General features: G+C 28.1%; 1 protein-coding gene across 2 annotated transcripts in view; it reads right to left on the minus strand.

Moving 5' to 3' along the window:
• LOC129975254 (MIF4G domain-containing protein A-like) overlaps positions 1–19,659 on the minus strand; it is a 43,592-nt gene that overhangs the window by 5,585 nt on the left and 18,348 nt on the right. The window contains exons 2-6 of one of the 2 annotated variants that reach the window (XM_056088297.1): positions 6,667–6,817; positions 6,190–6,292; positions 4,107–4,199; positions 2,623–2,850; positions 47–165 (exon numbers count right to left, since the gene is read on the minus strand). In XM_056088297.1, coding sequence (XP_055944272.1) covers positions 47–165; positions 2,623–2,850; positions 4,107–4,199; positions 6,190–6,292; positions 6,667–6,744 — 621 coding nt within the window. In that variant the 5' untranslated portion in view covers positions 6,745–6,817. The remainder of the gene's footprint in view (positions 1–46; positions 166–2,622; positions 2,851–4,106; positions 4,200–6,189; positions 6,293–6,666; positions 6,818–19,659) is intronic. The other variant, XM_056088298.1, reaches the window with a different exon arrangement.

Genomic DNA, 19,659 nt, shown 5'->3' on the forward strand with positions numbered 1-19,659 from the left:
TTATTTTTTAATACAAAATTACATTATTTCTTTCAAATATACTAACTTCTATGATGGAAAAACAAAGCTGAGCAGCAGGAGCAGCATACTGAACACCTTCAACAGCTTTGCAGCAGATCAAACGAACCAATTCCATCAATTTTTGACATGACAATGAATTGGGGTCTAAAAAAATTAATATAACAAAATCATAAATTAGTTTCAATATTAATCGATATTAGTTTCAAATTTTTTAAAAAAGCAGTATAATCAAAGATATGAAAAAAAATGGAAACATATATAATGATTGAGATGTTCCATCATTGAAATAAAATATTGTAAAGTATTTTTTATTTTTTTTAAGAAACAAAAGTCACGCACATAAATCAGAAATAATTCAGATTAAGAGAACATTTTAGATGATGACAAAGGTACACCATGTAATTTTACAAATACTTTCGAAATTATCTTTAACTATAATTGTTCTCAAAATTGTTAATCTATTACCAAAAAAAAAAAAAAAATTACAAAAATGAAATACCCCAAGTAAGTATCATAACTACAGGACTGAAACATGAAAAATTTATTTATTGGTGAAAAATGAAATTCCAATACTAAGTATAAAGAAGTAATATTTATGTAAAACATTTGTTTTAACATTTTTTTTTGTATAAGATATCAAGGTTTCAGGTTGAAATATGGATAAGTAATTTCTTTTGTATAAGATGCCAAGGTTCTAGGTCGAAATATGAATAAGAAGTCATTTTTGATACTTCAATCATCATTTAGAAACAAAAATGTTGAATGCAAGCATTCGAACACTAATGCACTTTTTGAACAGGTGCAGTATGTAATTTTGTAGGATACAATTTTATGTATTTTCTAATAAAATTAGCAATAGTCAATGCTGGTTACGGACAATGCAGATTTTGTCGTCTAATAATGTCTTGGAAATGTTCCATGGGTGAAAGATTTTAGGATTTTGCAGGCCAAGGCAAAACAAAAAAGAAAATCAGTAGAGCAAATTGGAAGACAACATTATGGAGACGAGTATTATAAAAATGTCTCATGGAATTTTAAAAACATCACTAGTTCAATCAATAAACTGGTGTATAAATTTATGGTCAAAGTGTAAGGAATGCTCCCACCATAATTTATGGCATAACCCCAATGGGTCTATGCTATAGATAGTTTGATTTCAAATACTCTATTGACCTCCATCAAATCAACTTTTGGCCACTGACACACACCAACTCAAACAGCTATCCACACAGGTTACAGTGATTTAAAGACAAAAAAAGCAATAGGGATCTGCATCAGATCTGTCCCTACAGTAATTGATTTGTTACCATTCACCACATCATTCTGGTACAAATAGAAGCTCAAATTTCAGCTGCATACACAGTATGATGTGCTATAGCCAAGCTATAAATAAGGTAGTTTTCCTAGTAGTGGCTGAATTTTGAGCAGATCCCAATCCTCTGACAGTATCTTCCTGAAGCCAATGCTACCAAAAATCATGCACAAAGGATAAATTTCTGATAAGTCTTTCTGCAATATCATGAAAAGTAAATCCATATACTCATAGGCTTATTATACAAAACAATACAAAAGGTAAATTACAATTACAAAGTTTATATTGCTTTTAATATAAATGTGATTTGTATATTTATCATGGTGCTAATAGTACAACTCTTATTTTTCTAATATAAAAATTGAATCGACATCATCTGTCAGAGATGCAAACATACTACCAAATTTCGTTTATCTAGTATACTTCCTACATGGCTTTCAGATTATATTTTTTGCCATTGTATGATACTGAATTTACAATTTTCAATTATACAAAATAAATTTCCCAACATTAATTTATAAACTGAATAAACATGAAATACATGCTGAATTGCTAACAATTACAGGTTGAAATACAAATATGACAAATACTGAAAGAGTATTTAAAACTTGAAGTTAGATATTAATTATATACAATCTTCGAATTGATAAAATATGGCTTATTCTTTCAAGTTAAACTCATTTTTATTCTCATAAAATCAAATAATAAAACTATCAAAATTTTGAATAAAAATATTGACCAAAATTATTTCCTAATAAGAGATATTTCAAAAGAAAACCTCATTCAGAACAGTATGAGGCCTTTTCTATCTGAATATAATAATGAATAAAATGTCTTACATTTAGGGCTGGGGAATAAGATGACAATTAAACTAGCCTCATAATTATTCATATTTTAAGTTAGTGTATAAGTTATTTTTGAACTATAATATTTTCAAAATTTATCTCCAAAAAACCTTAACTGTAACTTAACTTTTAATATAAAATTCCAAAAAAAATATTCCTCCGAGCTAAAAATTAAGAATTACCAAACACACAGTTTATTTTTATTGTTAGTAAATATTATTTCATCCTTTAGGTTTCTTAACATTTACAATATAACTGCTCAATACAGCTTGTGTTAAAAAAAATCAATTAGTAACTTGTTTAAGTTGAAAACAAAATTTTTAGAACAATCAAATTTATAAATTTTAGCTTTGAGAAAGGTAAAAAGAATAATAAAATCAGAATTCCAACTCTCTTCTAACCACAATCATCAATGAAAAAATACTTCTACAAAAAATTGCGTACCTAAAACAGCTCTCCGTATTAAACCTTGATACTCCAAAGGAAATGCATCCTTTTCAAAGCCTATATTTTCTATACCACGAGGAGATTCATCGGCAGTGAAGCTTTTTGAACGTTTTAAGGCACTCTTTAATTCCAGAGGAATAGTATTGGAAGGGGGAGGGGAACTCTTCTTTGTTACATGTCCCTCCACAAAGTGCACTTTGGTACCATTTTTACCACCAACGATTTCTTGAAAAACAAATTTGAATTATCATTGTAATAAGAATAATTTATAATTCAACTGAATATAGTAAAAAATTAAAAGCGTACAATGCAGAATTTTTAAATAAAAGTCACAATAAACTGTTAAACATGAAGCAATCTTTTTAAAACTGCTAATGAAAAAGTATAAAAACTTACAAATTAAAGAAATCCTTAATATATTAAAGATAAATAATCCCCAAAATTATTACTACTAATATGTTTCTCCTAAAAATCTAATAAGCATATCAAAAAATCAAAAATACTGACGAGACATGCAGCTAAATAGCATATGCTGAATTAGTGCTTCTTTTATGCCAGGCAATAATTTCTTTCATACTGTAACAATGCAAAAAAGAAAGAAATATTGCATAAATTTTAATGCTTAGTCCACAATTACTGCTTGCCTCTGTATTTTATATTATTTAAGAAGTAATAATCTCATAAGAAATAAGAAAAATTTATGAGCATTATGAGCTACGATTTGTAGCATTAAAAATATGCAGAACACTTTTAATGACAGAGTTAGCATCTACAGAAATATTTCTATATACCTGAATAGTAAGCATTGGTATGCAAATCTGCTTAAATGAAGCTGTTAATTATGCTCAAGAATTCTTTAGATTAGAATACGGACATAAAATTACATAATACGAGCATTTAAACATAAGTCCTTGTCTTGTAACTACTGTTCATTTTCAGATCCTGAGACTAACACTTTCAGATGAATTAATTGTGCCAAGGGCTGATACATAGTAAGATATGCACATTTCTGGAATTTTTTGTTAGACCTTGGTCTTGACTTCCATCCCATTATACACACTTTCTATCATCTCATCCCCATTTTGATTAAATAAATGCCTCCTGTCACATGCACAAAAGCATAGTATAATTTGATAATATAGCTTGCTTTAAGAAATGCTTTGCAAAATCTAAAGTTATAGCATATCTAACAGCATAAGTTGTTAGCTACAAATTTACAGCATACAGTTTTAATTTACCAAGAAATATTTGCAATGATATGAAATTATCAGCAGAAATAAACTATACAACACAAAATCATGCAACAAATCTTTCCTGAAAGAAAATTGGTAGAATCAAATAAGGAATTGGCTAATGTGGCAATATTTATCCAATAAAGTTTTTTTTTTTTTCTATTTACAAAACCAGAAATTGATGATATAAAAAGAAGATACAAAAAAATGGAAGATAAAGAAGACTGAAATCACAGAGAAAAGAATTACCTTTGGAACTGTGTGAATGCTGCAAATTATTGGGAGTATCGGGTATTACTGTTTCAGAAGTCCCAAGTTTCATTGAATATTTTTTAAGATTGTCTACAGCACAAAGAACACAGAAAAGATTAGAAGTAATTTAAATTAGTGGGTTAGTTTGAAAAGAACAAGTATTTATAAATAAGCATGTTGTCAGTCCATGCAACTCACCGGTCATTTTGGATTACAATATAAAGTTAAAAATATACACACATAGAAAAAGAAAAGTTATAAAAACTTGTATAAGAAATAAAATCTTGCATAGAAAAATATAAATAAGCAGCACAAAGTCTTCTAACTAAAAGAGAAAAAATTTCAAGACTTTAACAGATTCTTTTTAATTATTCAAGAAATTACTAAACACGGACTATAAAAATATTACTGATTATCATATATTAATATGTAATTCAAAACAATGTTTAAATTACTGATTCTAAACATTGTTTTACAATCTAAGTATATTTTATACACAATTGAGCACAATTAAATTAATTAAAATCAATCAATAATATGTATTTAAATGAAATTTAACAATTACCTATTCACAATTCTATTTCAGCAGCAAAACAAATTTGACAAGAAAATGTATTGACTAGTTATATAAATAAAAAAATTTTAAAAAATGGGAAGATCCCAATACATAAGTAAGAAAATAAAGAAGATCATTGAACCATCGGCAAATGAGAAGCATAAAATTTATCCAAAAATAAAAGGAATTTCCATAAAATTATTCAGATACATGTCGCTTCATGAATTATTTTTCTTAATAGAAAAATCTACCAGATATATAAGTAATAAAGGCTTTTGTTATTACAAAATCCATGTATTTTAGCATTAAAAAATATAATTCAAAAAAAGCCAGGGCAGACTTTAATCAGCTAGGACTGATATATTGTAACAATTTCTGCTAAGAAATGAGGGGAGAAAAAATTATAGCAGACAAATAACATTTATCTCACATTAAAATGGAACAAATCAATCTCCCAAAACTATAATTGCAATTATTACTTGGATTATAATTGCATAGCACAAAATATAGAAATTGCATCCAAATTAAGAAACTGGAATAGCTTGAATTAAAGCAAGAAAACAAAAAGTGTTTATCAAGATCTGTATATTTAATATATGGAATCCATGGATTCAATTTCTTAGCCTGTGGAATAAGTTAACGTTCTATTAAAGAAAACATTTTACTACAGATGTACCACATAACATGCACAATTTTTAATAATTCTGAGTAGCATGCTTTCGTCACATAAATAAAAGAATTATAAAATTTTCAAAAAATTACTCAATGCTTCACATGAATGGTCAATGAAACTCAGAGCAATATAATGCATATAATGATGCAAGTTTCCTTTTAAAATACACAAAACATTTTAAAATCAAAAAAAAAAGAAAGAAAGAAAGAAAGAAAAAGAAGAAATAAAACATTGACCTTTACCATGCAACTAACATGCAGTAAGCTATTATGAAAGGTTAAAGCATTCGCATATTTCATTTTACTCTCAATTTATACACATTACATCTCACAAGATATAGCATTTAAAAGTGTTGCTAAAAATATAATTAACATTTTGTACTTTAAATACTCAATGTCCCAATTGATACATCCATCCTGATATAAAGGTAAATTATATATAATCAACCAATTCCTATATAGGTTTGTTGCAATAGATTCCACTGAAATTCTGTTATCTAATAGTGACTATTAATAATACAGCCAACTGAGAATCTTATTAATAAACATAGTCTGAATACAATATTTTGCACATTTAATTAATTTCTTTCTAAATTATGAAAGCACACAAAGCAATTTGTATACACACTCAAATCTTTAAACCACAAAAGTGTTAAAACTGAAATAAAATATATAAGTAAAAAATTCATCATTAAAAGATCTCATATTTTATATTAATGTTAAATTTTATATGAAAAAATATGCAAATGCTCAAAAAAATTTAATAAATAATTTAGTATTATAAAAGATGATATTCAGCAATGAAGTCTATCCAATAATTAATTAGGATGGAACAAATAGAATCATTTATACTTCTAGGGCTGTAAATTTCCATTGGAGGTCGGGAAGACTTTGAAGAAGTAACAGAACGCTTAGATGGCTTCATATCTTGTGACCGAAGAATATTATCTCGCCCCTGAAAACAAAGGATAAAGAAGATATGGATGAAATAAAATGAACAATCCCAATTAATTATACAACCTAGAAAAGTTCAGCAATATTTTCTTCAGATATTAAAAAGATTTGAGGAAATTATGTGTGCTTACATAAAACATTTAACAACAAATTACAGATACACTTTTTTTTTAATATAAAAACATTGAAAAAAAATTATTTCTTGAATAAAAAATTTCAAATTGCTTTGCCTTGAGATCATAGAACAAATGATACTTCATTTTTAAATGAAAAAAAATATTAAATAATAGCTATTATAAATTTTTCATCAATATTTCGTAAATATGCATTAAAAAATTTCTATCATATCTTAATTAAAAATCTGAAATAAGCTACCTGAAAGTTCTGCAGATCTTTGTGGATACTTTCTGCTTTGACAGTAGCAACAGGGGCATTATCTTGTCTACCGGTCATGATCGAGGTTTCGTCGTCGAAAGGTTCTGAGCTCGAAATTCGAATCGTAGGCGATGGTGGACGATTTTTATCCCTATAATGAAACAAATTTAAATACATTGATATGCTGAAAATCAAACCTCATAAAAAACTCTGCTTACTTTTAATTATAAAATACACACAGGGTTTACATAATAAGGAAAAATGAGACATATTCATATTCATCATGATTAAAAGAAACCATTTCTCTCTTCCTAAAAAAAAAGTAAAAATACTAATGATAAGTGAAAGAACCTTTAAGAAAGCACTATAGCATCAATAAAAAAACAATGCTTGTCGTTACTTCACAAGCTTTTAAAAATAAACATGACCAATTATATTCAATTTTAAACTATAAAGCATCTTATATGAATAACATTAACAATCTGAATGGTTTTATAAAGAAAGTTTGATACGCCTGGGAAATTTGTCTTGCAAAACCAACCAGTTATTCAAATAAGCACACAGACTATAAGCAGAATGGTTTCATAAAGAAAGTTTGATACGCCTGGGAAATTTGTCTTGCAAAACCAACCAGTTATTCTAATAAGCACAGACTATGAGCAGAACGGTTTTATAAAGAAAGTTTGATATGACTGGGAAATTTGTCTTGCAAAACCAACCAGTTATTCGAATAAACACAGACTATGAGCAGAACAGTTTTATAAAGAAAGTTTGATATGACTGGGAAATTTGTCTTGCAAACCCAACCAGTTATTCTAATAAGCACAGACTATGAGCAAATGCTCTTGATAATAGATGTCATATTTAAACACCATGGTAAAAAAAAAAAAAATGAAAATAAGATACAGAATATAATGTTAAAATATATTATTCACAGTAAAAACAATGTAACTGCAAAATTGCTATTTTAAAAGTAACATCACTGTTTTTTAGAATATTGATAAAATGGTGCTTCAGTTAATTAACAGAGAAATACTAAGTATTTTTTATTATGAGTACAAAAACTTCAATAAATCAAAGTGATATTGCCTTGAATGCTATGTTTATGGAAAAAAAATTTAAATCAGTTATCATATCCAGTTAAACTAGTCCCCAATAACCATTATACAGTCATTTCTAATTTTTTTTCACCACATCATAATTTTTGCAATCAGTATTATCCAATATTTATCAGAAAGATTTTACAATGATTTTTAAAGTAAAAGAAAATTATCTTCGTTATCTTGAATTTAAAAAAAAAATTGTTACATTAAAAGATTCTAATTATTTATTATACCCAAACAAAATATATGACAGCACATTATCCTACAATGCTACAAAGGATACCTAATAAAGTGCTTTAAATTCCAAAAAGCTAAAAAAATCATGAAAACAGAAGTACTTTATGAAAAGGTCATACAATGCACCACTAACTTAAAATGAGTTATTTGATGAAATGTGCAAAGGAAGAATTTAAAGGAAGAAGAATAAGAAGCACAGAAGAAAAAGTTCGAAAAAGAAAGTTCTATATATCAACACAGAATTAACGATGTATTTTCATCATAGTTTATTCCATTTGTTATAAAAAGCTATCATTCAAAGCATTTATAAACACAAACGGCTTCAGATTCCACAGAAATTTATAAAAATTAGTCGATTCTTCATAATATAAATCACCGCGAACATGCATCACTTTATTACACCTAATAGTTCTAATTAATTAAAAGTAATCTCAACCATATTTTTATTTCATACAAATAAAAATTAATTTAGAATCCACCAGAAAATCAAATTTGCAACATCAGATTTATAAAAAAAATCAAAATTACTGTTAAATTATATACATACTCTTCTTGGGAATCTTTTTCAGCAACTTTAAATACTTCCCATTTGGCCCACTTGCTGAAAGGCCTATGTGGCTGAGGAGAATTATTAACAGCTAGCATTGCGAAAATTAATTTTATAAAGCTCAGCAAAAAAATTAAAGTTGCAAATAAAATATACTGAACTCGTTCGAAAGCATAACTTAATTTAGTCCCACAAGTTTCCAAGAGCAATAAAACAATTTGGCTTCGGTTTAGATTTTCCGCACATTCTTAAACTCGGTTGCAGTTATTTAGCAGATCAATTGCAAAATAAATAATAGATAATTAGGAAGAACATAACTTTTGAATCAAATCAATAATTAAAAATTAACAGATCCTCTTCTATAGTCTTTGTATATTTTAAAAAATACAAACATATATTTTAGAATTCAAATCATCGTAAGTAAACGTGTAGAAAACTTTTATAATCCAATCAATCAATCATTTTAAAGTCTCAATTTTCGATACTAGTTTCAACCTTAACAACTGTTCAGCTATTTTCCCATACCTGAGAATTTCTCTTTTTTCTTCCTTTTTTTTTATCATTTTTATTTAAGGGAACTAAACATTAAAATAAAAATATATTTCTAAAAACTTTTTGAAGATTTTAAATCAGAATGAAGCAACCAATGATGGTGATTTTAAACTTAGATTTCAAAACTCACAAATAAATAAATTCTTTTTACTATATACGTGCTCACTGAAAAATGCTTTAATATTAACATGTATATTATATATTTTATCTCATTGGGATGAGCAAAAAAAAAAAAGCAAGAAAATCAGCTCAAATATACTGAAAAATACATAAAAATTCTTAACATCAAAGAATTTTAAATAATTACTTATTTTTCATTTGACGCATATTGTGTAAGCTGGTGATCGAGTAGTAGATACTCAGTATCAAAATTAGAAGATCTCGGTATTGAGCCATGATCATCCCCCTTCCCTCTCCCAATTCCGTTAGTGTGGGGAGATTTTGTTCAGACACGTTATTTGTTAAGACACGTTAAATCTGCCACTGTAGGTCAAACATCCTAAAGTTAGCGTAGTGCAGAAGTTTGGGAACGGTGATGATGACTACAACTTCAACTTATTAGTCTGAGCACAAATCAAAATTATGAAGTCTGTTTCAAAAATGACTATCACGTAACTTCATTACAGAACGTTTAACTAATTATAACTAAAATGAATAGACGTTCAGAACGTTAAAAATCTCATCACTCGGATTTTTTTTAAAAACACGCTTCTTAAGAGAGTGAAATACCTCTCTCCCATGAATTTGTAATTTAGTATAAAATACAAAATCCTTCATACATAAAAATGTAGGCTAGAATAAAATGGTCTTGAAAGAAGTGACCTCCATTTAAAAGTGAATGTTAGGAAAATTAAAGTACACATTTTATTGGTTTAATTTTTTTACTTCTATTCCAAAACTATTAACTCGTATATTTATTGAAACTTGTCAGAAAACTTAGCAAGCAAATTTTGTCGAGAGTATGATAATACTTTTCACGTCCAATAAAACTAAAATTGAATAAATAAGTATACGAGTTTAATAAATATAAATTTGAATCGACAGATTAATTCTTTTTGCGTTGAAAAACTAAGAAATTGTGTTTCTATTATTCCACACTATTCCACATATTCTATTTTATAAATTGATTTGAATGGATTAAAAAAAGCCCAATAAGGGGTGATCAAAATCGCATTCAGAAGCAGCAAGAAGCCATTCAACCATGCCAAAGAAGAGGACAGCACTTAAAAAGATATACTTTCTCAAACATTCTACACTAATGAAAACTTTTGATCCATTCTATTCTCACACAGTGGATCGTGGATGGTGTCGGGATCGAACTGTAGTTCATTTATCATATCTTCCAGGGGTAGCCTTCAAATTACAGTGAAATTAGAATGAAAAAATTATTTCAAAATTCTTTCCATTCATTGCGTCACTCGTCTCTACAAAATGTATGTGAAATTCATTAAAGGAAAGTAGAGTGCATTTCCCTTTGCACCTCACAGGCACCATTCCCGACGTTTCATACTTTTGTTTATTTATTTTTTAATTTTGAGCATTTATAAAGTGGTAAGAAGATATCGATTAATTTTTAGGGGAAATTCAACTAAAACAATTATATATATATATACATTTAATTTTCAGAGCAATACACAAGTCCTCACATTAGGTGAATTATTTTGCATCGAATGACTCTTTTCTGAGTGCATAGAGTTTAACTTTATACAGAGAGTAAAAATTAAGAGAGTTAAAATTGAATTTTTCCCCTTAAGATAAAAAAATGGTCTAAATTGTCTTTTCCGTTCTCTAAAATGTCCAAGTAGTCATTACAAGTTTAAATGCTTCATTAAAAAAAAAAAAAAAAAAGTAAACGAAATAAACACAGTCGAAAGAAACAATGTTGTCCTTGAAACTTTTATGCTCTTTTTATTTAAAATTGTACATTTAGAGTAATAAACTTCATCTACAATAATTGGTACTCTTTCATGTGACTTCACATTGCATAAAAACACAAGTGCTCATGTGACGCCCACTAACCTAAATGTTGCACTGTTTGACATAGTGCGCTTATATCTAATTTCTTAAGGGCAATCCAATCTTTCATTCTTTACAAATTGGTTTTCCTAATTAGTAAAGAAAAAAAATACGCCGTTGGTTAATTTGAGGCAAGAGAGGGATGTCTTTTTGTCACACGAAAAATCTTCTGTGTGGGTATGTGTAAATATATTTTAGCAGTTGCGTGGCCGAATAGAAGAAAACTAGAATAGAAAAATATCGAATAGAAAAATTTTTCCTTCAGTGACTTTAATATGAGATTTTGATCGGGATATTTTTACCACGTGTCGATTTAGAAAAGGAAATCTTATATATCTATAAAAAAACGTTGTAAGCATTAATGATTTTTATCCCTTCGCTTAGAGCGTGAGAACCTGCTGAATTCACAGTTCTCTAGAGCGCGTGTAGAATTAATTAAATAAGAAGTGGGAATTAGATGAGGATATAAGAGAGCATTTAAGAATGAAGTTCATATGAGCAAAATTAAGACAAAAATTAGGAAATTAATTTGGATTTAAATTAAAAAGACATCATTACCTATATATACATAAAAAGATGGATTATAAAAGTAAACCAATTTATTTAATTTTTTTAAATAACTAGCTTCGACCCATATTTTTGTTTATTTATTTATTTTTTCTTTATTTAATTCTTTTAAATAACTAGCTTCGACCAGTATTTTTGTTTATTTATTTTTTCTTTATCGAACAACCATATATAGTACGATTAACTTGCGGCAATATAGCTAATTAATAGCTAATTTAGATTTTAAAAAAACTAATCAAATATATTATAAGATCATAAAATGTCAAATAATTTCGATTACTTTCGATATTTCTTTTTAATAATGTTGCCGGTAAAGAAGGATACTAATATATTCAGAAAATGATACAGCAAAGCTTAAAAATCAATAAGATATAAAATATTTAAATTACTAATCATAGAACTAAAATTATACTATCGAAAAATTACCGCAAAATTAAACAGAAAAAATTATTTTTTAAGTTCTGAGCATCAGCTCCATGATGTGTAGCAAACTTCACAGATTCACGATTTTCAATTTTCAAGCCAAAAGTACGAGAAAAGGATGTAAAATGATACCAATTCATGAAATATTAAAAATTGTTATGTAATATTTCAACTATCCATTGCTTAAAAAAAAAAAAAGAGTGAGGAAATGAAATTTTTCAAATAAAAAGTGATTTTTTTAAAATTCATCCTCGAACAAAGGACACTGCTGGAAAGAAATTTTATCCTATACATTTTCACCACATAATTTCATATAAATAAGCAGAATAATGCTCATAAACAAGCAATTTGAGGAAGTAAATACCCGCGAGCCACAAACGCCGTACAAGAAAATCTATTAGGCAAGACAAAACCGTGTATTTCGGATTTTCGCATGCATGACTGAGTAGCTGATAACCTTTTGTGAACTTGAAAGAAAGAAAGAGGTGTCTGCTTTGTAAGGAAATGAGTGCACAAAAAGTCACTTGATTGAAACGTCATACATAGATGTTATTGAAAAGTAGGATGAAAACATGATTTGAACAATTGTTTTTAAGCAATGGTCGAAGAAAATTGATTTTCAATTAGAAAAATATTTCATACACTCTAGGGGCCGTTTTTTCCCCCCAATTAATAATTTCCACGAGGGGAGTACCTCATAATTGAGGATGAGAAGATTCTGGCATGGTGGTTGGTTCTCCCCACCCTTGTGGATGCACAAAAAGAGGGGGGGGGGTCTGGCTCCTCCCATCGATGACGGGACATTTCCCAAGAGAAGAGTTGTACCGTTACCGGTGATAGCCCTTAGGTCTCAACAACAGCTCCAGCCAGTGTTACTGTTGCGACATTCTGATCATTCAAGTTTTTCCGTGTGCCTTCCAGTGGGTCGGAGTAGCCAGTTTGTGGTTCCCTAATTACTAAAATATTTCCTCTTTGTATACTTATTATATTACAAGAAAGAAAAAAGTGCTTACAATATTTTCTTTAACATGAGCTAAAAAGGACAGAGTTAGAAATATTTGTAATAATTTTTTGTATAAATTCATGTTAAAGATCCCAGCTTCTTAATACACCATTTTAAGAACGGAATATGCTATTTAAGGGGACGATGGACTCTAATAGGCACTTTTGCGAATTGTTCACTTAGGGTTGTGAAATTTTTTATGCATATATAATAAAATCTAAATACATCAAATTTCTTTTTAAAAAAGCTTTTTAAAACGAAATATATTATTTTTAAAAAATTAAAATTTATAATTTTTTTAAACATTTCGAAATTTTCCAGGTGATTTAATTTTTAGTTTTTTCTATCATTTTCTCCTTATTGCCTAGTATAAATTTACTTGGGGGGGAGGGACTGTGCATCATTTTGTAATTCCAATTAAATGCAAATTTTTCGGAAATATTTTTATGCATACGTACTGAATTTTCATAGGCATTTTATGTTTTTTAAACTAAAATTGGCATTTAACTGTCTAAAAAAAAACTCGAAATATAAAATGCATACGAAATTTTCTTTTTATATTTAATAGAAATCTTTATTATTAATTCTATTTAATTTCTTCAAAAATTAAAACACCTGGAATATTTGAAAGATATTTAAATCTAATTACAATACGAGATTTACAATACATTTTTTAAAAATTTATAATTATCATCAAGAAAATTCAGCCACATTTATGCAAAATGATCGTGGAAAATTTTGACAAAAGATTGCGTATGTGCCAGAAAAGCCTTGGAAGCCATTTGCCCTGTATGTTATTCAACACATAACCCTATCCTGTGTATTTTACGATTCAATAAAAACATAACAAATTAAAGGGAAAAAAATGTGTTTTTTATTTTAATTCTTGCGTTAACACATTGTCCTATCGTGTAATGCTCGCGTATTTTCTCGTACATTTATCGTGTATTTTTACTAACCCTAAACTATCAGCTGTCAAATGGGTTCTTTTAATAGGGTTGCCAACGCTTTACCGCACGAATGGTGGCAAATTCAAACCTTGCTTTAATTTTGGGCCTTTTTAATGACAAATAAATGCACAGTAAAAAAAAAAATAGTTTCAAGAAATAATATAAAAAATAAATACCGAAACAATAATACAGAATAATTTAATACCGAAACAATAATACAGAATAATTTAATACAGAAAAAAATAATAATTTTAGATTCGATGACATTTCAAATTTAAAGATTCCTCAAAATCTCGATGTCATTTTTTTTTTAATGGTTCAATAATTTCTTGTTATAGTTTTAATGAGGGAGAAAATATGAAAAAATAAGAAACTTGCTTTAGCTTAAATTATCAGTATACGCTTGGTAATTCAATCTTCTTATTCAAGAAAGAAGTAGATAATGAACTATGGATTATTTCACTATTAGCACTTTATTCATTAAAAGGACTTACAAAGTCCCATCAGTTTTCTCATGGTACTGTATGAATTAAAACATTCTGAGACACATTACAGCTTTGAATCCACTTCTATAAAGTTCACTCCTCAATTTTGGACGGCAAGACAATATTATTTCCTTTTGGAAACTTACTACAGACAAATACATAAGATGATATAAGGTCAAGATGGATGCCTGGAAAAACAGAAAATTGTCCATGTGTTTGCATATATAAAATGCTTATTATTGTGTGGTAGGTTACAATTTATTTCTCTTTTTTTAGAAGAGACTGTTGGTAAAGTCTTGGCGTAGGAACCGGAGGGTTTCAGGCTCGAAACCCGATTCCATCGAAGAACCGTCGTGTATGCGGGCCTAGCGCACGCTAAATCCGTCAGGGCCAAACATCCTCGCACCAGTGCGGTGTGGAAGTTTGGACAGGAGAGCACCAGCTCAGATGTCCTCTTCGTCATCTGACCGTGGCTCAAAATGACGAGGTCCGCTCCAAAGTAGCCTTAGTGTTGCTTTAAAACGGGACGTTAATGTAACTAAACTAAACTCTATTGTAGAATTTTTAATATTATGCATGAAATTAATTTATGAAATTATAGTTTAACTTTCCGCATTTTTCAAATTACCCTTAAAATTTCTAACATTATCAAATAATATGATATTACTATTACAAAAGCAGAGATTCCGTGAAATCCTGTCGGGGCTTCTTAAGTTCCAAATAATATGTTCCATGCTATTAAAGACCTTGATATTTTATTTATAATAAAAATTATGTTGTAGGGGGTTGCTTACAATTAAATTAAATATTTAAAACAATTTACACAAATATTTAAAAACTTTTAAGAAATTACCTATATAACGACTTTAAAAAATTTTTGAAAAAAAGGTATTTAAGTTCACTCCTATTAGTTAAAAGACAAAGACGCAATTCACGGCACCCTTATTTACAAAAGAACAAAAAAACACGGAAATTGTCAATAGAACGCTAATGCATCACGTCGAACACGTGAAACAATCTCCTTCTCCCGTGCGGTTTATATTTCAACCATCAAACAACCACTACCATTAGAATGTGAACGAGTTATTGTTACTTCATATCTCTCGTATTCATAACATCAGGGCAGGTGTCCATTGTGATTCCTCGCCGGAAATGATATGCGGACAGGAAGACGAAGGTATCAACCTACATAGGCGGCCTACACTGGTTCCAATCTTAAGAAGCACGGTTGTTGCAGAATGTGACCTCGGACTTCAGCCTACATGCAATGCGTAGTAGTTTAGAATCTCTTGTAATTGACCAGATATGACGAAAAAAACGTAAACATGAAATGACTAGTTTGGGAAGATTGATGCGTAGGAATTTTTGGCATCTTTTACGCACTAGGTTTACCATACTACTGTAAAACTGACATACTTTTCGAAAATTAAATTTTTTCAGCAATTATCTATAAGTGAGATTGTTTTCTAAAAACACGTAAAGATGTAGAAATTCAAAAAAGTTAAATTAAGTCAGTTAAGTCGTTGAAACAAAAATTTTAAAAATCTTCTTATAAATTAGTAGATACATGTCAAAAAACAGAATATTCGCAGCTAAAATAAATCGCTTAATCGCTTGCTTTCAGAAAAGTAATTTGATGCATAATATCGATTATTCATTTAATACAAGGACTTGTTTATTGATTCGAAAATAAATATAGATAATTGTTTTAAGTTGAATTTTAACCGTAAAAGTAATCTACATCTTCTTACTCTTCTGTAGATATTTTTAACAATCAAACATATCTAAAAGTAAATAAATAAAACGTCGAAATGATGCACCGTCTTGAATGTTGCGCGAGAGAAGCCATCCGAGTGCAAAGACTTAAAAATCAAGATTACACTACTTTTTTTTTTTTTTGACCCCTAGTTAATAATTCTAATTTATTTATAGTTACAATTCAACTTTTTAAAAATCTTATGCTGTACAATGTCATATATTAAAAATATTTGTATTTTCCTTTTTTTAATTAATTTTGAATTATTTAATTAAATACAAAATGATTTGGTAATTACATTTTTGACTAAAAAGTAAAGTATTTATGTAAACAAAGATTTAATTAAGAATTTTTTTTCAAAAAATTTAAAATTAGTTAATTAATTTTAATAAAATATTTAAAGCAAAAATTAAGATTTAAAGTGATCAGTTTTTTTTCTATATTTTTAATACTTTATTATACAGAATTACGCAACCGATTAAAATGGTCGGTCTGCTAAGGGTTAATAAGGCCTATAAAATCGCATCGTACCTAGAGCCACTTAAAACTTTAAAAGAATTGTTTTTATTTCATTCCCCGACAACAGATACGAATCGGCCTATTTTTAAACTGTGACTTTAACTACATGCACCAACACACAATAGGAGAAGAAAAAAAGCGGTATTCTCTCCTTTCAACTCTTCCGGTCGCTTTATCTTGAAGAGCGCAAGCATTAATTAGCAGACGTGTCTAAGAAAAAAGGTTCATTGACACGATAACTAAAATGAATGCAGAAGAAATATGTAGTTCAGCAGGTCCTCAGCGCATCGTTAAATGTACAGGTTGGATTTATGAAGGTCGATCGCATTAAAGAACAAAAATAGAGTTCTTGTTATTACTTTCATAATGCTTAAATACTGTATTTAACAGCAAATGCGAAAAACACGAACACAACTACCATGCGGAATTTCAGCCATTAATAAAGTTTATGACTTGTGGATATTTAATTTAAAGAAAAAAGGAGTAATTAGAGGAATGGAATAAATTTCATAGCTGCACAGTTAACATTATAAACGGGAATACAAATATTTAAAAAAAAAAAAAAGAAACATACGAGAAATATGGAAGGTACACAAATTAAACACCGCATTTAGAAAACGTAATGAGATAATTGATGTGCTTTTTCAAAATATGATGTTAAACTTTTTAAATATTTTTTAATTTAATTATTTTAGAAAATATGCTGAAAAGATGAAGCTGTCAAAGTTCCCGAAAAGATAAAATTCAACTACATAACTTCCAATTCAGAGTGAATTTTAAAGTTCCAAGTTAACTAAAGAAGAATTAGCATTTTATGTTCAGAGATTCTATAATTTATCATTCTGAATTAAGAATAGATCTTGTTTCATATATGAAAATTTTACTTCATATGAATGAAGATAATGCATCTAAATTAATAATCTAATCCAAAATTTTAATTTATTGTACTAAAAATATTAGATTTTGGTACAAATGGCGGCTAACTCCTATTTTAATTCCGACCAGCATTACAGATTTTATGAGCCTTTTCTATTAGAGATTCATATTTTCCTTTTTCACTTTTTGAAATTTTTTTAATAATCAACTCCATGTTTCTGTTTATCTTAATTTTTTTTATTTTATTTATTTATTTTGTAGATCTTGTATAATATTCCATTCAGCCGTTGTCAGTCGTTTGAAATTCGAAATATCTGATCATTTTAAAAATCGCTATTAAAAACAAGAGCAGATTTGTACATAATTTTCCAACAGTAAAAATAGCGAAGAAATTATTGAGAAACACATATTGCATCGTCCATGCATCATATGAAAGTAAAGTAACGCAATACCTTCATAAGAGCAAAAGTATTCACAACTGAAAAAAAGTGGGCGTACACTTAAGGAAACAAAAATATGCTTCCGTAGGTACAAGTTCGGAAACCATTCATCACAATCAAAATGTGTTTAAACACGTGACAGTTTAGTGTCGTCATCAAATAACTAGAAGATCCCGGACGTTATTAAAAGAACTGTAGTTGCACGGGATTACGTTAACAGCCAGCCAAGAATTAACTTCTTCTTTATTTCTTTTCTAATTTGGCAACAGTTCAACTAAGAATTCCTTCGTACAGTCGATATGTGTAATTTCAGAAAATAAGACAATGTAAGCTTTTTTTTTATACACAATCGAAAAATCTTTTCTTAATTTCTACGGTTTATGAGTTGATATCATTAATGTTAGAGATTTAAATAAAATAAAATTCAGAATAATTGAAGAAACGTCAGAAAATAAAAAGTAAATTATCACAGTTGTAACTTAAAAACTTTTTTTTTAAATTAAAAAAGTATAAATAATTTATATATCATCAAATATGCCGGGTTTTTTTACTTTTTTTTATTACTAAAGAATATCGCGACATTATTTTCAAGTATAATTTAGATTTATCGAATTATTGTTGGAAAGTTTTAAAAAATACAAAGGAATCGGTTCTGAGATTTGGAACATGAGCCTAATTTTTAAAATTCATTCGTCTAACTTGCCTTCGTCTGGCTTGATTGTATCTGTTAGTTCAAAGTAGTTAGTTAGTAATAAATCGAAAATCTTAACTTATTTTGTCATATGATAGTTATTAAAATATTCAAAGTGATTATTTACAGTCTAGCTATTTTGCCGCACTCCGTTATACAAAGAAAAAAACACTGTTACAATTTTGTGTTCCAAACTAATTTTTTAAATGTATTAAGCAGAAAAAAAATTCAGTATTAAAGTACAATTACTATCATTGAAAGATAATTTTATGAATTTGGTTTTAAAATCAGAATATAACATACAGAACTAATTGCCAAAACATGTTGAAATACATATATCAAAAAAAAAAAAAAAATTAAAACTCAGAAGCATAATGTTTTAGGTTTGATTCCCTTATTTTCATATTATATTTTTTAAAATTTATTCATAATCATACAATAAATAACAGCGTGCATACAAAACTTATTTGATATCGTATAAATGCAATAATTTAAACAAGTATTGCTGAAAATATTTAATAAATATTTTGAAAAAGTAATAAAATTAGAGAAAACAGTGTAGAAGATTGAAAATTTGTATCTGTGAAAAGGTATATTTTTTAAAATTTTAAAGTAATGAAAAAACGGTTTCTCTGCAATAACATGCTCCTAAATTTTTGACGAAAAACATTAAAATTTCGATTCATTTTTGATTAAAAATTTAATTAAAAGTAGATACATTCTAAATTTATAGGCCCTAGATTCCATAAACTTCCTTACTGAGCGCTCTGAATAAGTTTATACATTATGTTTCAATAATGTTATTATCTGCACGAAGAAAATTTCGGC

This window comes from Argiope bruennichi, chromosome 7 (assembly GCF_947563725.1).
Source record: "Argiope bruennichi chromosome 7, qqArgBrue1.1, whole genome shotgun sequence".
Taxonomy (NCBI): Eukaryota; Metazoa; Arthropoda; class Arachnida; order Araneae; family Araneidae; genus Argiope; species Argiope bruennichi.